Genomic DNA, 21,184 nt, shown 5'->3' on the forward strand with positions numbered 1-21,184 from the left:
AGAATCTCCAAAAGCTGCTGCAAATTATTAAGTGGAAGAAAATTACACCAGACAAAGAATATGAAGGCAATGTTCCAGCAGTGGTTTGGACTGGTATAACTCAAAAGCACTTCAGAAAACAGTATTAGAGGGCACAACAGAACCAATGTGCTTATGCTTACACAGGCATTTGCTGGGAACTATCTCTGAATGCAAGTAAAGCTCTCATCATTTATTGTTTGCTCTTCACAGCCTCCTGTACTCAACCTGGCACAAAAGGATGCTCAGGGAAATAGCTGCTGAGTAATTTCAAGCCAGTATCAAACCTTTCCTTAGCTATTCAAAAGCACAAGTGAGAGAGGACTCTGTGACCTGGTACTTTTTGAGGAAGATGGAAAAATGTCAATAAAGGTTTTAAGACTGAGGCATGTGCTATCACAACCTATTGACACACCACTGCTGACCATGTAAAGAACTCCTCACTCTTCTTCTCCCTTCCTTACACTCTGTGACAGGAGCCTACAGTTTCTACTATGCAAAGAAAAAATATTTGCATGTGCCAGGAGAAATTCTACATCCACATCCATGATGCCTTTTCTTGATTATTTGAGGAATAACATCGACAACAACTTGACTGACTTGCTGTAATTAATACTCAAGAAGCATATTTCAGCATGATAAAGAAGATGATAGCATTTTCCTAAAAAACACTATGGATTAAAATTATATTTAATATTTCTTCAGCAACACTAACAACAATTAGATTTCCTTAAAGTAAAGGTACAAAAATTACCAATAGTGGATTGTCCTATGAGAAGAGCAGCTTGTTAGACAAGTATCAAAAGAAAGTAATACTCAGATAAAATCCTGATCAATTGTTTACACTGATAATTACAAATTAAAATTTGCTTTAATAATAATTTAATAAACTGTAATAGGCAGGCACCTCCTCAAAGAAAAGGGACAAGCCACATCAGGCAAGACAGAGAAAATGGATGATCCCTACCCTCACAATTCCAGAACCATTTCAGGAAGCTGTTAGCATTCCCAGCCACCCCAAACTAACACTCTTCCTGGCCTGGTGTTCCAAGGTGATCCAAAACCTGAGCTGATTTATCATAATACACATCTGTGCAGGAGGTTAGGTATCGATATCACAAGCTTATCAAAGAGGACACACCAAGGCACTTCAGGAAAACAGGACAGATTACAATGGCAGCTAACAGCCTCAGTTATCTGACTTTTTCAACCAGCAGCAAAAGCTTGCCAAAATGTTAACAAATGAACACAAGGACAGAACTAGGTATTAACCACTCTGAAAGATAAATGCCTTACAATAGTAAGTGTTAACACCACCAAGCTTTTCATAAGCCCATCTCATAGTGGTACCACAAAAAGGAAAGTCACAGCTTCTAGAAAACACAACCACCATGGTGGGCCAGATTTTGCTTCCCTTTAAGGCAGTGATACACCCTGCTCTGATACAGAGCAGTAACAAACACAACCATGACAGCCATGTAGCCAGAACAGAACCCAGAATCTGTGAGACTGGAGTTTCTCCCTGTGTACAGCACCAGGCACATGCCCTGTGAGACATTCACTGTGCTCATCTTTCTTCCACATTGCTAATATTTTCAGAAAAGTTGGCCAGGGAGCTGGGCTGGACTGTTACCTGCATCATACTGCTGTTCTCCATTCATCTCCACAGGAGCCCAGTGGTTATTGCCAGCAGCCAGAAGCAGGGGAGTCCAAGGCTGTCACTGTTTGGTGGTCATGAGTTGCCTCCCGCCTTCGACAGCAGCCGGGACATTCAAGAAGAGATCCTGGAAAACACCTGAAAGGAACACCTGGTAAGAAAATCTTCCTGGGATTTTTAGCTACTTTTAAGACAGAACCCTTGAGTGGTTTGGGCTGGAAAATAACTCGAAGATCATCTCCTTCCTGCCATGAGCAGGGACACCTTTCACTGTCCCAGGCTGCTCAGGTCCCATCCCACCCAGCCTTGGACATTTCCAGGCATGGAGCAGCCACAGCTTCTCTGGGCACCCTGTGCCAGGTCCTCACCACCCTCACAGCCGAGAATTCCTTCCTAATATCCAATTTACAAACCTATTCCTATCAGCAATAAAACAATTCTTTCCTGATGGTGGTAGAAAATGAGTAAAAACAGGCCTAAAGCAAGACCACCAGTTCACTGGCAGTGAACCACAGGTTTTGTTTCTTTACAAAATTCTCCACTAAAGCAAAGTTGTATAGTAAGTTAGAGTGTGGGTGACATGTTTCTTTACAAATAACACACTTTGACTGACATCTTTATAGAAATCAAAGAGATGAGTGGCTATAAAGAAAAACATACATAAATACCATAAATCCAAATACATAAAATCCATAAATCCAGAAAGATTATTGGCTTGAAAACTCTAGTAAGAAAAAGGTAACTTCAAAAAGTCATTGCATTCTTGTTGAATGTCTGTGAAGTACCTGTTTTGAGATACCTGAAATAATATAGAAGACTAAAAATCAGGTTCCAAGAAACATAGGCTGTACTTCTGAAATAAACACATTTTGAATAACAATGGTTTATAAAAATGAAGTCCTACACATTTGAAAAGTCTCTGTTTTTGAGTTTTGTACAGCTACAGTGTCCATGCAGACTACCTGATAACCCTTAGAGGTACACAACACTGGTAGCTTCCTTCACACACAAATAAATCAACAAACTTGGATAGAATAAGATATCCAGCAGCAGTGCTCAGTCACGTAGGAAGTTCAAGTACAATCAAAACTACAGCTGACTTCAAAAATTTCATTATGTGTGAAAATAAAATTTTTTTGAGAGTTGCAGGAGTTATCATTAAGAGCTCCTGTTGAATGGCAGCTTAATGCCACAAAAATCTACTGTGTAGAAGACACTAACAACTTTTATTCATTATAGCTTCATAGGAATGTGTCTGGAATGGAACTCAGCTGCCCATTTCTGCTATATGCTTCTATAACCTGCTCCACTCCAGCTCAGAAAGTCAGTGCTCAGCATGTAACTACAAGGGCACACATTAACTCCAATCCAGCTCTGGCTCTGTGAGGAAGCTACTGAGAAATTAAATCCAGGCTCCACTCTCACTCTCCACTGGTTTTCCAGGCTCACAAGAAGGACACAGCAGTGCAGGGTAAGGTAACTCAAGCACATGTTCCCAGACTATCCTCTCCCAAGACCTTCCTCCTACACAGACTGAGCTTCCATCTATTCCATCTTTTTAAAAGTGCTGCTGGAAGATGATGTCACTGGCACCATGCTCTGCACACAAACTAACCAACAAAACATTAATCAAAACATGCCTTGCCAATGGCCTCTCCCAAGTCTATCAGCTGTCACAGTGCTAAGCCAAAACAAAGGCAATGCTGTGAGCAAAGCACATATTCCAACAAGTCTGGGGATATGCCACTGCTTTACAATAGTGCAGCCCTGGCAAAGTATACTCAGAATTAATTGCAATTAAGCTATTTTCAGTTTATGGGATACAGCTTTCAATTAGCTTCTATAACTAAACTAAGTGATGCAAGTACGCTCCATTTTTTATTTTTTTATTTTTTTATTTTTTTATTTTTTTATTTTTTTATTTTTTTATTTTTTTATTTTTTGCAGAGTGAGACTATTTAGGACACTACCCTCCCCACCAAAAACCCCCAAAACAAAACCACAAAACCAAAAACCCCAAGCACCAAAGAGACTGCTGATTTAGAAAATGCCAAACACTGGCAGCTCCTGTTGAAGCTGATTGATATTCTGCCCAAGTGAAGTTGGGTTGTTGTTCAGGATTTCATAAGCAGTTGTGGTGTTTTATGTACACAAAATTGAGAGCACTTGTAATTAGCACCCACCATGGCTGCTGCTTACAGTCTGGCACCCCAAAGATTATCTTTTGATAAATCTCAAGGGAAGTGGAGCACAAGTGCTGCTGGAACAGAGCTGATTTGGAAATACTTTGGACTCTTCAGTCTCACTTCTGCATTTCAAATCTCCTTTCAGCACATGAAATATTCAGATGTTAGCAACTGGAGGCAGCATTAAAAACAGTTACAGTTCATTAAAGCCAGATGGCTCACTTGAATATGAAAAGAAATCAAACATAAGTTGGATGTTGAATTAAAGCATATCAGCTGGTGTCTGAGGCTTAATATTATTTTAAAACAAAGGTGCATGAGACAATGGGGACACCTCTTAGGACTGGGGACAGAGCTCCAGCGAGGATCAGGTTTCAGGGAATTCCTTCATGCCAAGGCACCCAGTAAAATCTGTTTCAAACTTGTGTCCTGCACGGAGCTGCTCTCGGCACGGGCAGGAGGAAACCTGTTACAGCTCTGCCAGGGCAGGGCTCCCCAGCGCCTGAAAACGGCAGCTCTGCTCCCAAAATTCTGCTGCTAAGGCAGCGAGGGAGGTGAAGATCCCTTCCTTTTGTTACTCTTGCAGGTGGGAGGAGAGGGGCAGGATGCCCTCCTGGTCCCTATGCCCACTCACATATTTACTACCTGTGCTTTTTCACTTTGAGAAATGGCAATTATGTGTTCCTTCAGAGGGTAAAGGACACGTGCACTTCCTCTAAAGACTTTTGGTAACAATTCTTTTTTCTAGGGCTCACAGTGGGCCCGATCCTGGCGCTGCACTGGATGAGGCACCAAACCATAGGGAACAGACCCCCCCATTCCTAATTCCTGATTTTCCTGTGCAAAACCACAGCTCCAACCTACACCTCATTTGCCTCTGCTTCTATTATTGCTGCAGAAACCAGCAATTCCCACAGCCTACAAAATAATCCACAACTCCAAGCGCTTTTTTTTCACCTTTCTCCTAATCTAAGACCACTACAGTCAATCATGAATGCAGCTCTCAGCTGGCCCTTTTGCTACACAGAGATGAGATAGTGGCTCCAGGGGAAAAGGGGAGCACGTAGGAATTAAGATTTGTGTGTGACTGGGTACTCACAGACCACACACCTTATCAGTGTATGAGCAGATCTAAGGTAGAAATGCAGTTGCATGGGGTTTTGCCCTAGGAGATAAGCCAGGTTGAAAACATCAGCCCTTAGGAAAACACATCTGCTACCCACTCAGAGGACAGAGACTCCACTCAGCCTGACTGGGACCAGAGACTCCTCACTGACAGAACAAAGTCAAAAATGGAGAGGACTTTCTTGGATGACAACTTAGGTTGAAGTGTTTTATTTAAAAAAAAAAAAAAAAAATTAAATTCTACAGCACGAGAAGAAGCCAATGCAATAAACTATTTGGTTAGGAGCCCAAATATTTTAATATATTAATTTTAGGTTCAACTTACAATGTGGAGTACTTGATTCATAAACATTTTTGTATACCTGCGCATTCCAGGTATACTCTTAGTATGTTACTCTTAGTTAAGTGTTTTCAGCATAAAAGAAGATATAGTGTGCAAATATCTCAACCAGAACCAAAATCAACGGTGCTGGAGAAAATTAATTTTCAAGCTATTCAGTGTAAGTTTCATTCACACTTTTGTAGCAATACACTTGCAGTTACAGAAATACCCAAACTCCCACAGTGGGGTCTCAGAACATTTCCTTAAAACAGCCCCATCCTTTTGGGGGAAAATGCCAGAGACTCTGGCTAAGCACTGCTGCCAGCTCGGTGGAAGGGTACAGCTGATTACCTGCCACAGCAGATCAGCAACCACCTCCATCAGGCACAAGGGCAGATTTCTGCCTCCTTTGAACAAAAATCTCACCCTTGAAATCAGGGCTGAGAGAGGCAAAAGCAAACAAACATTCAGAATAGCATTTGGTGTAAGAAATCTTTAATAGCTGTGAAGGAACTGTTTAAGATTCACAGATCAGGAGGTTTGTGCACCATCACTGCAGCTGCACCTGGACGAGCAGCTCACCAAACCCCACAGAGCTGCAGAAGTCTGAGAGACACCAGCACCAGGGTGTTTAAAGCCATCAAGGCTTTTCCCATCTCCTCTCCACCTGAAGGATTTTTAACTCCAGTGACAAGGTGCTGGCGCAGGGTGGGCACAAACCCAACCTCTCTCTCAGCTGCCACATGGAATATGACTCATATTTTGTCATTCAACAACCACATCAACTCTTCTGTCAGATAGGACATTAAAAATATATTCTTGGGAAGCCAAGTATTATCGTACACACCTCTATGCCCTTCCCTCCTGCTACATCCTCCTGCCATTCTCCCTGCTGGAGCCCTTGGCAGAGGTCCTATTTCACCAAGAAAGGGTCTCCAGAGTCCCATACTTCATGCAAGCTCCTAGTTCTCCAAGCCTTTTAAGGTCAAAATAGGGTTTAAGGCCTTCCTTATAATTTTGTCTTCTCTTATTTAGTCCCTACCAGCTGGAAGCCTGGAAAACATTTTACACATTTTCTAACTTTCAGTTGTATAAACAAAATAAGTATTTCACAAGCCTTCCTAGTACCTAACCTCCCACAAACAGACAACAAAGTGGAAGACTTCTTACAATCTTCAATTTATGCTGAGATTCAAAATTTTCAAGCCATTTTAATTGCTGTTCTGTGACAAGGAAAAAAAAAAATCAGTTGTTTCTGTAGGAAAGATAACTACCTGTCACAGAAGCCTTGTCTCAGCATTGTTGCACACTCCAAATCCTTCCAAGACCTGCAAGGCCCAGAAAGCAGACTACAGATAGGCAAAATAAAGTTTGATGCCTCTTTAACAAAGTAATAAAAATACTACCAATTTCATTAGTCACAGTGCTGAAGGAATTATCCTACCCAATGTGGAGAACAGAAACCTTTGGCTGACTTGCAGTTCTTTAAAGCATTATTTTTACACACACCAATGAAACAGCTGGCCTATAAAAAGCAGCTTATTTGCCTGCTTCTGGTAAGGATTTATCAAAGACAAACAAACCACTGAATCACCTTTCATGCAGGTAGGACCACCAGCATTTCCTTTAGGTTATCTTATATGAACAGCAAAATTCTTCTACTACTGTTGAACATGAAGATTATATATGTATATAAATACAAAAAGGGACTATCACAAGAGTTAGATTCATTGTTAAAACTTACTATAATTTCTCTCACACCTGCACTGAAATCTCTACTCACAGACCAGAACCCCCAACAAGTCCCTGCTGCTCCCATTAAGTCTGTTTTAGAAAAGGAGAACTCAGGTTCATCCATTCCATTGCAACATTGAGACTCCTCAAAGAGAAGTGCATCTAAAGAACACACCCAAAGAAATTCCTGCAAGATGTAAAAGGGGAAAAGAATCTACTGTGGAGGATCCAGGCCATTGCCAACAACAGCAGGCCAGGCTTACAGAGAATTGTGAGGCCTTGGAACACACTTCACACCTTCCACATGGAAGTAACCACAAGCAAACACCCCTGCAGAGGATGCTAAGCCAGCCTACATCACTGCACTGCAATGCAACAACAAACTTACCATTTCTATTCCAAGGGTTTATTCAAAATAAAAGGCCTGTGTTTGTGACAGGTTCCCTGCACTGACCATCATCAGGGTGGGCAGAAGAAGCACAGGCTGCTCTGTTCACATTGAAGCAGCAAACCCCCAGTTATTGATAGGCTTCATCCCTGCTGTTCTTGGTGCACAGCCACCTCCAGGACTCAGACAGGTGTCTGAGCAATGCACTCCCACAGCAGCATCCCAGCTGTGCTCCCGGTCCCTCCTTGCCTGCAGCACTCAGGGACAGGGTGGCTGTGTCACCAGGACAGGGCAGGGGACACCACCTGCAGCCAACGCTGCACCAGGGAGCCAGAGCCCCTCACGTCAGGTTAAATACAGCAAGAGCTGCCATTACACACCCAGCTGAACAGGAACCTCGCAGCAGACTGAGAGGTTACAGCCTGGCAGTCCTTTCTGCCTTGCAAATGCAGAGATGTCTCTAAATGTACATTTTATTAGCATAAAAATACTTACCAGAGAAAAAGAGAATCTATTTGGTCACAAAACGACACCAGCACTCATATGTTTAACTCAATCTTTTATTAGAGCTGTTGTACATCACAGAAAAAAACAACAAACAATAACCTATTTAGGAAAGTTTTGCAGATACCAGAGATGATGTTTATCTTTTCCACTTAGATTAGGTCAATTTATGTCTGTTTTCCAATCCCAATCCCTGTCTGAAGTCCAGTGGCTTCCAGGATTTGACTCAGTGCCTGGATCTGCCAGGTAACCATCCAGGTAACACACCTAGAACTGGTTAATGAATCCTGAAACACACAGGTCCAGCTCAACAAATTACAGGATCTGACTTTACGACCTGTGCTGCACTACCCAGCCAGTAAAGCAATTTCCATGGGACTGCAGTTCAAGTCCAGGTGAGAATATAAAAGTCACAGCTCTATTCCCAGCTAATTTAAATGCCAATGGACAGAGAGAGGACTGACTTGACAGGGGAATAACACACAACAGGGTGTCCCAAAAAGTTCCCTTATGTTTGTAAGTGGCTGCAAATAGGAGCTGTTAAATACAGTTTGTCTCTAACGTTTAAGATAGTCAGGAGTTCTGTCAAGTCCTTAAGGCTTCTTTTTCTTTTTGAAATGCAAAATCTCCAGCATTATTCTGCTCTCTTCATCTACTTTCATGGCATGCAGACTATAAGCACGTTGGGGGTTATGGGCCAAATAAAGAAACCAGACAGAACAGACTGCTCTGTTTTCATTGTTGATTTTTTAAATTCATGTCCTATTGCATGAATACAACTGCTTAAAGTTACAAGTTGGAAAAGAAGATGAAGGAAAAATGTGAAGTTCCTGCTGCTCCCAAATCCCAGACAACGGCCTGGCAGCTTCTTATCCTCTGTACAAAGACAAGCAGCATGAACAAGCAAATATTCTACCAGTAAAATGTAGTATGATTCATGGTGAGATAAAATAGAGCATTCAGATGGAAAGACACTGACTTCCACCTCTGGATCTGAATCCCTGGTGCATGTAAGTATGGAATCCCATGGGACACAGTGATGGGGAAAGGGATGCTGCCTGTGAGGAAGCGATAGGAGAGAGTTAATCTGCCGGCAGAGGAAGGAACCCTTTACACTCCCTTTGAGGAGTCTATCCTCTATGTGAGAGAAATGTGTTTTAAATCAAAAAATACCCTCATTGCACATACACTGAGGCAATTAACAAAGATACAAATTAATCTGTAAGTGCTGGAAACATGAGAATTACTGGAGAAACCCCAGGACACCCAGTGTGGAAACTAATTTCAATCTGTAAAGGATGTCAGGACTACAGACAACATATGAAGGTCAGTGAAGTCTTCACAAAGTTACAATAAATAGCTCCCTAACACTGCCAGGAGGCTTGATTTATTCAAACAAGTCCTCGCTGCTGACTCATATTCTGTGCATGTGCTATAGGAAATATCTTTGTATAAAATCTGAACATGATACTCAACTTGACTCAGCACTCAAGTCACATAAAGGGAAAAAAACTTTGCACAATCTTCCAAATCATTTGAAAATTAACTCCTGTTTCAGAGAACCAACTAGTGGATATCATCACTACAGACAATACAACAATTAAAGAAGACTGGCGGGTGAAGGAAGGTATCTTGGAAATAAGACTTTTAAGAAAAATCCATGATGTAAAACATCTTTTGTATGTAAAAGCACACTCCTACTTGTTTCCTTCCTTTGTCATGACATTGAAATGGTACACAATACAGAAAAAAGCAAAATATTACACTCATTTTTCATCCACAAGCTACACTCTGAAAGGTCAACTCTCCTTTGAACACACCACAACCACAGGACAACTCAGATTTGGGTTTAGAGATTGACTTGATTGTTGAACTTTATGTTCCTATTTTTAAAATATTGATACTCATACTAGGGGAAAACAAAGGGAGTGGCACTTCATTTATATTTCTTTGCATACATGGATCATCATGCCTTCTTCCTCAGACAAACAATCCGTTAGTCAAATTGTCAGTGGCAGGCTAGAGTGAAGATTAAGATGGAAAATAACTTATTTCAAAGTTTGCAGCTTTGGTATCATATAACTTCAATCCAAGTAATTTAATCTTAAATAATTTCAATTAAAAAAAAAAAAACCAAAAAACCTTAATCACGGCATCTTTATTTGCTTTTATGCCCACTAATGATATTTGAACATAAGGTCTGTACAGACAGATGCAACCACAAATCAAACTGTCCAAGAGACAGAAAACCCATTTTAACAAGCAGTGGCACTAAAAAAAAAAATCCTCCATGATTGCAAATAAAAGCTGCAGAAGCAAATAGGACACAGTTTTAGGAAAAGCAGTCATCACAACAAATCATGCTGAATCAAAACAGATTAAGGACTCATGATTTTCCTTACAAAGAAATTAACTTATTCCTGAGTGGCCAGCACAAGGCACAGAAGAGGCAAACAAACAGCGAAAGCTTGTGCCTGCAGAAGTCTTTGGAAAGTGTCATCCGAGCTCATTTTCCCTACCAAGGATGCTGTGGTACCTACCAGCAAGAAGATGAACAGGAAAAAGGACTCTAAAGGAGACAACCACCCAACACACACTGACCACACTCTACAAAGCCACCTTATCATTGAGGCCGTCAGTTCTCAGGTCTTGCTTTCTGAAATGCTGAGAAGCAGTTCTTCATTTCAGATTAAACCTGAATAAATGAGACTACAAGCTTTGGAGAGTCAGGTCTCTGGGAGGCCTGCTTTGTCATCTTCTTCACAAACCCATGTTTCAGAGTCCAGCATGGCTTCAGGAACTTGTGTGCCTCAAATTTTTATTGTCATAGCTTAATCTCGCTATTTCATTACCGTGCAAGGCAAGTCTGATTACCAGAGCAGCCCTGGAACATTCCCAAATAGCTCTGCAGGCAGCAGGTGCCAGCACCAGCACAGCATCTGCAGAGGGGGAGAGCGAGCCCTGCTCTGCCAGCCTGGGGACAGGGAGCACTGAGTGAGACACCCCTTCCTCCTCTTCCTCGCAGCTCCTGCAACCTGGGGCTCACCCAACCCTCCCAAAGTCCTCCCCCAGCACTGCAAAGAAACACCAGAAGCACAGAAAATTAAAAAGCAGCAGGTTTCACCTCGTCTGTCAGGGTATGTTCTGTTCTCCTCCTCACCAGCAGACCATCTCAATCCAATGCATGTCACCTATATACCATCAAATGTTAATTCTTGCCAGGACTACAGTGATTTCCTGCTCACAGTTTAAAAGTCAAAACATGACTGTCAATTATCATCCTAAAATTGAGGGGGAAGCCAAAAACAAAACTATGATTCTACCATGCACAGATGCCATTGGGGAATGCATCTCAAAGCTTGTGTCTCTCTGCTTGAGTCTCCAAATGTGAACATAAGAATTTCTAATTCCATTTTTATTAAATTGAATCACTTGCCATCTCAACCACTGAGTAGAAATTATCACCTCAAGTCAGAAATCCTAAATGAAGCAAAATTCAACTTCCTACAATGCATATTTAAAGATCCCTTATAAAAATAAGTGCTGAGAGCAGGTTATCCTACATCCTAAGTTCCACCAGTTGTACAAGAAAAAGCCCTCTGCAGCCTGGGTTCAATAGATCTTTACTTTGATCCCCAACCTGTTTCATAGGTCTCCTGTGCACTCTTGAACACCTCCTGTGCTGTTACCATGAGATGCATTCTGACCTGAGCTGCTCCATATCTTCCAAAGATAGTGTCACTGATGAGGAAGTCTTGAGTATAATCACCTCAAACTAATCTAATCTAAGTCACTTTAGGACTGATTCCACAAGATCCACTAGCCCAGTGCAGGATCTATCACTCCCATGTGAGACACAATAAAACTGCAGAGGAGGTTATGTGATTTCCCTGCAGGTGCAGGAAAGCCTGTGGCAGAAGCAGGATCAGGAGCAGCCCAAGGTGTGACTGTGTGAGCTGCTCAAGTGCAGCATCTGGCAGATACTGCTGGGGCTTTGGAGTGTAACAGCAAAAATAAGTGTATTTTCCCTGATGGTGACAAATACTAGTTTACTGACACCACTCAAATGCTAAAAGCAAAGCCAGTGATACTGAATAACTAGACAGAAATATCTGAATTATTTAGTAGACAGTGCAGAGGCACCAAACAAGCCAAAGCATGATCTGACCAAGAAAAGAACAAGGAAAAAAAAGCCCCCAACAGCTATTAGTTTCCCACTGGAGAGAAGGAACAGCTGACTGCAGGATTAAGACAGCAGCCATGGCAGAGAGGAGGGTGAGACTGCACGGGTAGGGATGGTGACAGGCAGCACTGCTGCTTTTTGATTGCCAAATACTACATTGACTAAGCTGCAACATGAGATAACATCCCCAGACTTTTTTTTTTTTTTCCCCTTTTTCTCTTGGACAATCTTCCTGAAACACTATCTGAAATCCTGAAGTATTCCTTGGCTAGTATCAGAAAGGAATGGAAAATCCACATTTCAACCACTCCTTTTAATAATCCTGTAGAGAAAATCCTGACCAACTGATCACAGCTAATATTTCTTCCTCATTTAACTTCCAAAACTCTGTCTCCTGCAAATGACATTTTATTTATAGCAGTGGTATTTGCTGTATAACTGATTGGGGAAGGCTGTAAATGAGCATCATTGCATATATATGGAAAACAATGATAAAGCAGTCATCAAAAAGCTACAGAACATTTAAATATTCAAATAAGGCAATCTGCATAACCCCCCACCTGAATTTTAATTTTACAAAACTTATTTCATACCTTTGTGCCACAGATGATCTGTGCAAGCTAATTCTTTTCCTCAGAAAAAATGGCACCTTTCACTTTCAGATGAGTCCAAGTGATACTAATTTTAATTCTTGGAGTGAAGGGTAAAGGAGCCTTTGCCATAGGAGGACAGGTTATTTTTAAAGTCTAAGTGCTCAAGGCATAGAAGGCAAAGGTGAAGATGCTGATGAGCCACAGGAAGGTTGCAGTGGCAGTGAACTGCATCGAGACTCCTCACCCTCCAAGCAAAACAAGGTTATAACTTGCAGCTCTCTAAAATGGGAGCCATCAAAATAGGAAGAGAGAAAAACAGTGCTGTGAGGTAAGGGAGACAGAGACGACAGCAAATCAGCCTTTATAGTGAAGCAAGGACTTCCAAGGGAAAAAGAGGATCAACTTGTGGGAGACCCCATAAAGAAGCAGCTTTTACCAAGCAGGTCAAAACCACAAACAGGGAGGTTAAATTAACACCTGCCAGCTCTGGAGCTGGGATCACTCAGATCACTTTACTTAGAAAACACAAAACACAAATGCAATGCTCTTGCAGCCTTGCAGTGCTGAAGTCAGAACATTCCAAAATTGTACCTTTGCACTTCAGATGCTGCAAAAGTAACAGGTAAGAGAGATCAGGAGCTTTTCTTATTCAAACCTTACTCTGAAATCTTGAACGAGGCCAATTTTAAACACTTTTTCTTTCCATGGGCTTTTAAACATTATCTTATACATGGGGTCACACAGTGGTACCAGTTACTTTTTTTAGCATTTTTGATTGTGGTGTTCTTTTTTTTATTTGATTCTACTGCCTTAGAAATAGCAATGTTACATCCTTAGTGCTGCTTGGATTATAAACAGCAAACACCAGAATATTCCTCAGACAAGATCACTTTTAGCATCACTCAATTCCCTGACCACAGACACATTAGATCATACATATTTAAAGAAGTATCATGCCTGAAAAACTTAAATTTGATAAGAAAAGCCTCAAGAAGGAAAGGGTGTTAGGCTCCTTTTAGGCTCTTCCTCCTGGTACACACAAAGCTGGGGAGAGGGGGAGAGAGGGAAAGGAGGAAAAGAGGGGGTCAGTAAAAGCAATCATTGCAGTTTTGCCATCAGGATCAGAGAAACTAAGGGGAAAAGGAAGAGTAAACACCTAGAAAATAGCCAGTTGCTTCAGAAACAAAATTTCCTCCTTTGAACATTAACCAGTTAGTCCAGAGATTTCTGTGAAGAAGTTGGCGACCAAGCTCACCAACACTTCAGCAAAAGACTTGGTAATTTATTATACTGACCTACACCACAGTGGTGTAGCAAATATCTTCTACATTTAAAATTCCTGTCCTACAAGTCCAATTTATTTATACCTCAGGGTTACAATCATTATTTCATAGATCTAAAAACATAGAGAAAAATAAAATCAAATTAAGATAGAAGTTGTCTATACAGGTCTCATTCTGTCAAACTCTTTGCAAAAACAAAGAGCTAACTAAAAACTCTTGCTCTTCATCACACACTAGCAACCCCAGGTCCACATAAACAGTTTCTTTCATGACTAGAAGCCTTTTCTCCCTTCAGCCAAACAAATCCATCGCATCATCCTCTGTGATGTGAGGAAAGGCTCTGACAACAACGTCCCAAAGAGATTACTCATTTTCTGCATCCATGAACTCTACAGCATTCATTACTACAATAAGCACTGTAAATATTTCTCACAGCTTCTGAAATTGCCAGCTTTCAATGATTTTTACTCTTTTATCTTCTACTTTCCACACTCTGTCTACTCTACATGATGGTACAAAACCCCAAAAAATGCTGCTACCAAGATTACTGCATTATTTAAATAACAACCAAGCTAAATTTCATTGACATTAATTACAAGTTGGTTCATTAGAATGCCAGTTACTGTGATAAAAATCAGTTACTGAGAAGAAAAAAAAAAAAACCAACTGCCTGTTTTTAGCCTAAATTTGTTACATGCATTGTGGCTTTATGCTGGCTTAGGGCAATTCCAGGAGCCTGGGGATGTGCTCAGTGCCATTCCGGCTTCCAGCGCTCAAAAAGGACAGCTTCTGAAGAGGAGAGAGGGGGAAGAGACGTTGACTCTTAGAACCCAGCATGAGAGAGAAAAATAGAACAAATGTAAATTTTTTAGAGCTGTCTTTTTCTTCTCCTAAATTTTATTTCAGTCCAGCACTCATGGACAGTTTAGATTTTTGGTGAGTTAGAGGAAGTGGAAACGCAGAGGTGTCTCAGGCTTCTGATTCCAACTACTCTGACACTAAAAGGAGCCTTGTGCAATCGCTTTGCTCACCTCCATACCTGGATTCAGTGAAGAAATGGTGGAAATCCCACTGACCCTGGGTCTGCACCACAAAAATCTTCCTCAAGTACCATGCCTCCACAAACAAGTGAGCAACAGTGAAGAGAGCAAAAATCAAAGCACTAACAGTAAATGTCCAAATAAGTTCTTGCCTCAACATGTGCTAAGAGAACCTTTGATGTTAAAGAAAGAGGAGGAACTTGAAAGAAGAGGTCAGGCTTTTCTTGAGAATAACAGCTCCTCAGGGCTCAGCCTCAACAAGGAAACCTACCTTCAAATGTTTGTTTCCAGACCTCACCACTTACATGTTTTTAAAAGATGTGTGAACATTCTCTATAACTTGTCTGTAGTTCCACTCATAACTTAAGCAAAATAAGGCTGCACTGGTCTGAAGAAGGTAGTTCCACACCCACTCATTCATCCCTACCCACATTAAATTTCCACTGAAACCAACTCACACAGCAAAGCCAAAGAGGAGACCGTGTCTAGGCTAAACCTTTATTTATAAGATTCATAAACAACTACTACCCCCTTCATCCTCCTGATCAGGTACAGTATTCAATTCTAACAGCAGAGATTAATGAAACTTCCAGTCTTAGTTATTTATGATCCTGTCAGTGTCCCATCATCCTGCCTGTGACACAGTGTGCTTTGACTCCACAGAGGCTCCATTCTGACAGAGCACAGGATATATCCAAGCACAGACCAGAAACTATGGAGCTCAAGTAAGAAAATCTTTTCTAGATTCACCTGAACGCCCCAGGTTCTCAAGCAGGCATTAACTGGCAACATCAGCACTGGCAGCATTCAGCACACAGGGCAGTGACTGTGTTTTTGAGAAGGGATGTGCACCAGAGGCTCGAGCACGAGCTTGTCCTGCAGCCACGGAGCTGGGCTCACTCAGGTACCTTCCACAGAACAGCACAGCAGTCTGGCACTATTCTGTGGCTCTCACATTTTGAAAGTCTCCCCAGGCATCATGCCAGAAGAAGCCAGGGGAAGACAGCTCTATCATCTAGGACTTGGCTGATCGATGCAGCTTGACTTTGGAGCTACACAGCAGCTTTCTGTGAGTTTTGAAACACAAAACAGGAGTCTGGATTATACTCTCAGGTTAGCTGCACTTACAGCAGCAATTGATTTCTCTGGGTATCAGTCACAAATAAGCCTTGAAACCCTTTTCCCCCTTCTTCTACCTGTTTGCTCTCAATGCTTTCCACCCACCAGAGCATCACCCACTTGCTCCAGAGGTTCTGTGCTATGAACAGAACAGCAGTGCTCCCACAGCTCTAGGAGATCTACACACCACAGCTCTGAAAAATACCAATTCACAGCCAGCACAAGGGAATTCAGCCTTGTCATACAAGTTAAATGTTGGTATTTAACAAGTTCCACATATTCAGCCATTGGATGGTCACACACACAAAGTTGACCTGCTTTATTTAAATTATATTTTAGTTATCCTAAGGACAAAATTCCATGGTGCACTTTCACTTTTTTTTAATCCACAAACTTGCAGAACTGAGACACATCTGTGGGATCAGTCTCCTTAAGGCTGGTTCTGATGAGAGAACCATTATGCCCAGATTGTCTGAAATGAGCACAGCCATGCAGAGATTCTCATTTATCAGCTGTCTCACTGTGCCATTTCACTATGCATTAAATAAGCTGTCCTCCATAAGCTAAAAAATAAGAAAAAATAAAACCCCACCTTCTTTCAGTTAGAAAAAGAACCACAGGAAATACAAGCATACAGCAAAAAACTTAAATCAGGATTTCTATATAGATGGTTGCTACCTCTGCTTCCCTTACACCAGCAGTACTGCCAAGGACTTGGAGGGGCCATGTCCATCAACATTCATCAGTACTTGATTAATTGCTCCTGACCAGTTTCCCACTCAGTGCTGAACTTGAGATGACCTTATCTGTGCTGATATTTGAAGTACACACAACTATACCCAACATTCAGGCATGTTATATGGACTCACTTAACCAGCATAAGTAACATGGTTTGCACATCATTGCATGGATTCTTCCCACAGGACAATCTGAGGAAGGAAACCCCTCTATCCAACCCTTTGGGTGACCAGGAGATGCAGGTTTTCCCAGGGAAGCTCCAGCATTACCCTCCATGTGCATCTTTTATCAGTTAATGGAAGGCCAAGCATGGGGAACTTCATCGTTTTAGTCTGGTAAGGAAGTCTACAGGCAGACTAACAGTTAATGAAATAAGCATCTATTATTGCACTAACACTGAACTTGTATACTTTAGAGAAGACTGAAGCTATTTTACTCAATAGCAGCTGTGTTTACACTATAGCACAGTCTGGTACCTCTGAAACTCAAGTGAACTTATATCTGACAGTAACTGTGCTGGTTCCAAGGGCAAAAAAAAACCTGTTAAGAGGAGAAACGTGCTTCAGCTTCTTGTGTCAAATGAGAATCTTTACTTTAGCAGCTGCTTTTAAATGTACAACTTCATTTACCATAGACCAAGAGTACAAACTGAACCCCAAGTACAAGGAAAACAGTAGCTTCATTTATACATTTATATATGTTTCATTTACTTATATATGAAAATTCATCTGTGCTCACCAGATCAAACTTTTAAGGTACATAAATACATTTTGATCAATATGAAAGCCAGCTTACAGTTTAGACTGTGAGCTGCATCCATCAGCGACTGTCAAGAATATAGCACCTGTACTCCAGCTTTCTGCAGATGAAAAAAATGTCCATTGTCAAGATAATTCAGTGTTACTTATTAATGATTTAGGTGAGTGGTTATCTTCCTTTTTCCTCTTAGCACTCACTGAACAGAATGGGAAATAACACTTTTATCTAGAACTATCAAAAGCCTCAGACATCTATCCTACACAATGCAGCCAGCTGGACCCAATCTGTGAAACTCATTGCTCAGAAAAGGAAGTATCTCCTTGCTTTCACCTGAAAACCAGTGTTTATGTTACAATGATGATGCCGGATCCATCACAAGAGTACCACCACAGAGCAAAGGCCCCAGGTGGGGAATGCCATCAGCTTCTGAGCATCATCTGTGAGCCTTCTGCTCTGACTAAGCAGAAAAACCATTTGGCACAGCCACAGCCACCAGTGCTCTGACCCTGCCACCTGGCTCCTGGCACAAACAGTTGTTCAATCTTAGAAAATCGACCCTTCAGCCTGGTCATTTCACACCTTGCTCAGGATCATATAATGTCATTTTGTGGGTTTTACTTAATAGTTCTTCTTGGGCAATCGCTCTTTAATTTTAATTGGGGCTTACTCTATTTGCCTTTGGTTTATGCTGCCAAACCTGTTTTGGACTGATGAATAAAGATGTTTTCCCCTGAGCTTAGAGTAACACAGGTAGAACAGATCTAAAGGGCAGCAAATTCTAAGTTTAGAGGTCTCCACTGCCCAGCACATCGTGTTACCTTGCTGCCTCTAGAGTGCAGCAAGAGGACGGCTGCCTGCTGCTGCAGCTGAGCTCTGGAGAAGGGAATGTGACATCCCAACCTTCCTGCTGTGCCCTGCATCCCTAGCACTCCTCCTCTAAAAGCAAGGCAGTGAACTCCAGCGCATCAATCAGTTTGCCTGCCCAGTCCTGGCTTTCTTCTAAGCCAGCAGAGACAAAGTAACAGAAATTAGAAAGATCTGAAAGTGCTACATCTAAATACAGAGGGACACAGTTCTCTCACTCATATAGGGGAAAACACAGTGAGAAAAATGAGGAAATAGGGAATTTATGGCTGGCTTTTTCCTCAGGCTGGCTGTTTCCAGCTACTTTCAGTGCTGTAAGGCTGATCAGAAAAGCTTTCCCAAAAGGCCAGTGCCTTCCTAGGAGGCAGCTGGGGATTAAAGACTAAAGCCAAATGCTGCTCAGGAGCTGAAGATAAAATTCAGAGCTGCTCTTAAGTTTCCTGCCCTCCCTGCTCCAGAGCCAGTTCATTATTGTCACCACAAACACAAATAAAACCCAGCAAGTGGTGGCAATGCCACCTCTGTAGCACCATTGATGCTGACCCATGAGTGGCTTCCACTGAACTGATCCAGGAGCCAGAGACAATGAAGAGCAGTCAGGTGGTGGCATCCAGCACTGCCACACAACTGCTCAGGCAACACGCAATCTTCTCATTCTTTGGATCAGAATTACTGAAAGTGTAATGGGTTCTGGTTTCAGTTGTCGCTGAACACAGATGAGGTGGATTTGCTCAGCAATGCTGTGCGACATTGGGTGTGCTCTGGATTTGAGAGAACCCACACCGGCTCTCTGCCTCTGTGCTCAGTACCTTTTCATTTAATGCAAAACCCCAAGTTAAATTTTTCATAGCTGATGCATTTATAGTCACTTCAGACAGAGATCACATCATTAACATCTATTACCGAGAATTTGTAAGTACCCAAAAGGCACATAAATGACAGCATCTTCAGAAACATCCTGATCTTAAACAGATGCCTACAAAAAAATACCCCAAAACAATTCTGTTAAAGTGATTCTTAGTCATCACTGTAGCACAGCCTCTAATACTTTGCTATGAAGAAATTGTAGACATAAGACACTCAAAATTAGCTTCCACAATTTATGGCAGCGCTGATGTTAAAGACAATAATTGCAACAGGAATAAATAAAGTGGAAGTTAAGTTAAATGTCATGAGGGCTTATTAATTTATAATGTAACCAAATTAATCCACTATCAGTATGTAAAGAAAAACTACTGAAATCAAGTATTCTTGGGGAGTTGTTAAGAGGAAATTACAAATTTGGTTTAGTCTTCACAGCCACTTCACTGTTTTACACTCACACTCCAGATCTCCTGTTTTAAACAGTAAAGCTGAAAATAACCTCCTACTTTTACCAGCATGTGCTTTTTGTTCTCTGATTCACCAAGCTAAAGACTTAATATGGGATTGCTGTCTGCAGACAGCAAAACAACATCTGGCAGCTTTCCGAGGATCCTGTTTGAAGTGACTCCTCACACTGCAAACTGCACAGGAAATCAAACCTGGGTAATGCCCCAGGTATGATCCAAGTCTTCACATCAAATTTCTACTTACCAGAGATTCAGACTCCTATTCTAAATTGCTGAGCTACTGTATCAGGTGTCCCAAGAGAGGACAGGTGCTTCCCCCTGGTTTTTTTTGTACTTGTACTTCACAACAGCTTCTCCTTGTAACACAAACAGAGCTGAAGAATTCAGCTCAGGTGTGCTGGGGCATGTGGTTCTTGTGTGATAATACCTGAAATTATATTGCTGTACAAACACCACTGTGCTTTGCAGTGCTAACCTTTTAATAAAAAAAGGTTGCAAAGAGACAGTATTTAGGGTGATTTTTAAGAGGGAAAACTAATGAAGATTAAAGTAATTTTGAAAGCATCTCCATCAGCAGACCCCCATAGCCAAAGCTAAACCAGACAGGTCACTTTTGTCACTGAGTGAATGAGACTGTGCAGAAGAAGTCCCAGTAGCATGACATCATGATGATGTGATGTCACACAGGAAATCAAAATTTAATCAAAACTTAGAGGAATTGCAGATCTTGGGTTTGTCAAAACAACCACATTTCAGCACAGCTTAAAACATGTGGAACATGTCAGCACTTCCTAGAAATCCACTATAGCTATTCACATCACACCTTCCTTATTCAAAATTTCTACCCAATTTTTCTACATAAGCTCCAGGGAGCACTTATTCCAACAGCAAGCTCAGACTGTCACCTCAGTTATTCAAAAGTATTAACTTATGAACCTTAAAATGTTTACTAAATTATTAAAACATATTTATCAACAGCTTTGCCTTAGATATCAGATTAAACAAAACCTAGTATCTAGCTTTTCACCTGCTCAGTGAAATACCTTTCAGCTTTATATACACAATAAAATTACAACATCGGAGAAACAGATGACGTAAATTTAGGAGGAGAACCAGACATCATCAAAAGAACAGGAAAATTCATGGTTAAGGAGAAACTGGAATCAAGTAAAGGGGAGACAGAAATTTTGCACAGCACACAAGTTTCCCCACACTCTTAATCAGTCACGGTCAAGCAGCTGAAAAGGCCACCTGACACATTTATGTGGAGAGAGCTGGATGGCTCGGGGGATTTGCAAGACATTAAAGCTCACCTAGAACTGCTCCCCAGTTTGATCAGT

At 41.4% G+C, this 21,184-nt stretch overlaps 1 protein-coding gene across 13 annotated transcripts in view; it reads right to left on the reverse strand.

Annotated features, from left to right (window-relative positions):
* The window catches only part of SFMBT1 (Scm like with four mbt domains 1), a 143,171-nt gene that overhangs the window by 33,993 nt on the left and 87,994 nt on the right, over positions 1–21,184 (reverse strand). For all 13 annotated transcript variants that reach the window (XM_086845584.1, XM_086845592.1, XM_086845587.1 and 10 more), the window contains one exon: positions 1,652–1,813. In XM_086845584.1, the coding sequence (XP_086701710.1) occupies positions 1,652–1,679 (28 nt within the window). In that variant the 5' untranslated portion in view covers positions 1,680–1,813. The remainder of the gene's footprint in view (positions 1–1,651; positions 1,814–21,184) is intronic.

Source organism: Cyanistes caeruleus, chromosome 11 (assembly GCF_971803275.1).
Source record: "Cyanistes caeruleus chromosome 11, bCyaCae1.hap1.1, whole genome shotgun sequence".
In the NCBI taxonomy this organism is placed as follows: Eukaryota; Metazoa; Chordata; class Aves; order Passeriformes; family Paridae; genus Cyanistes; species Cyanistes caeruleus.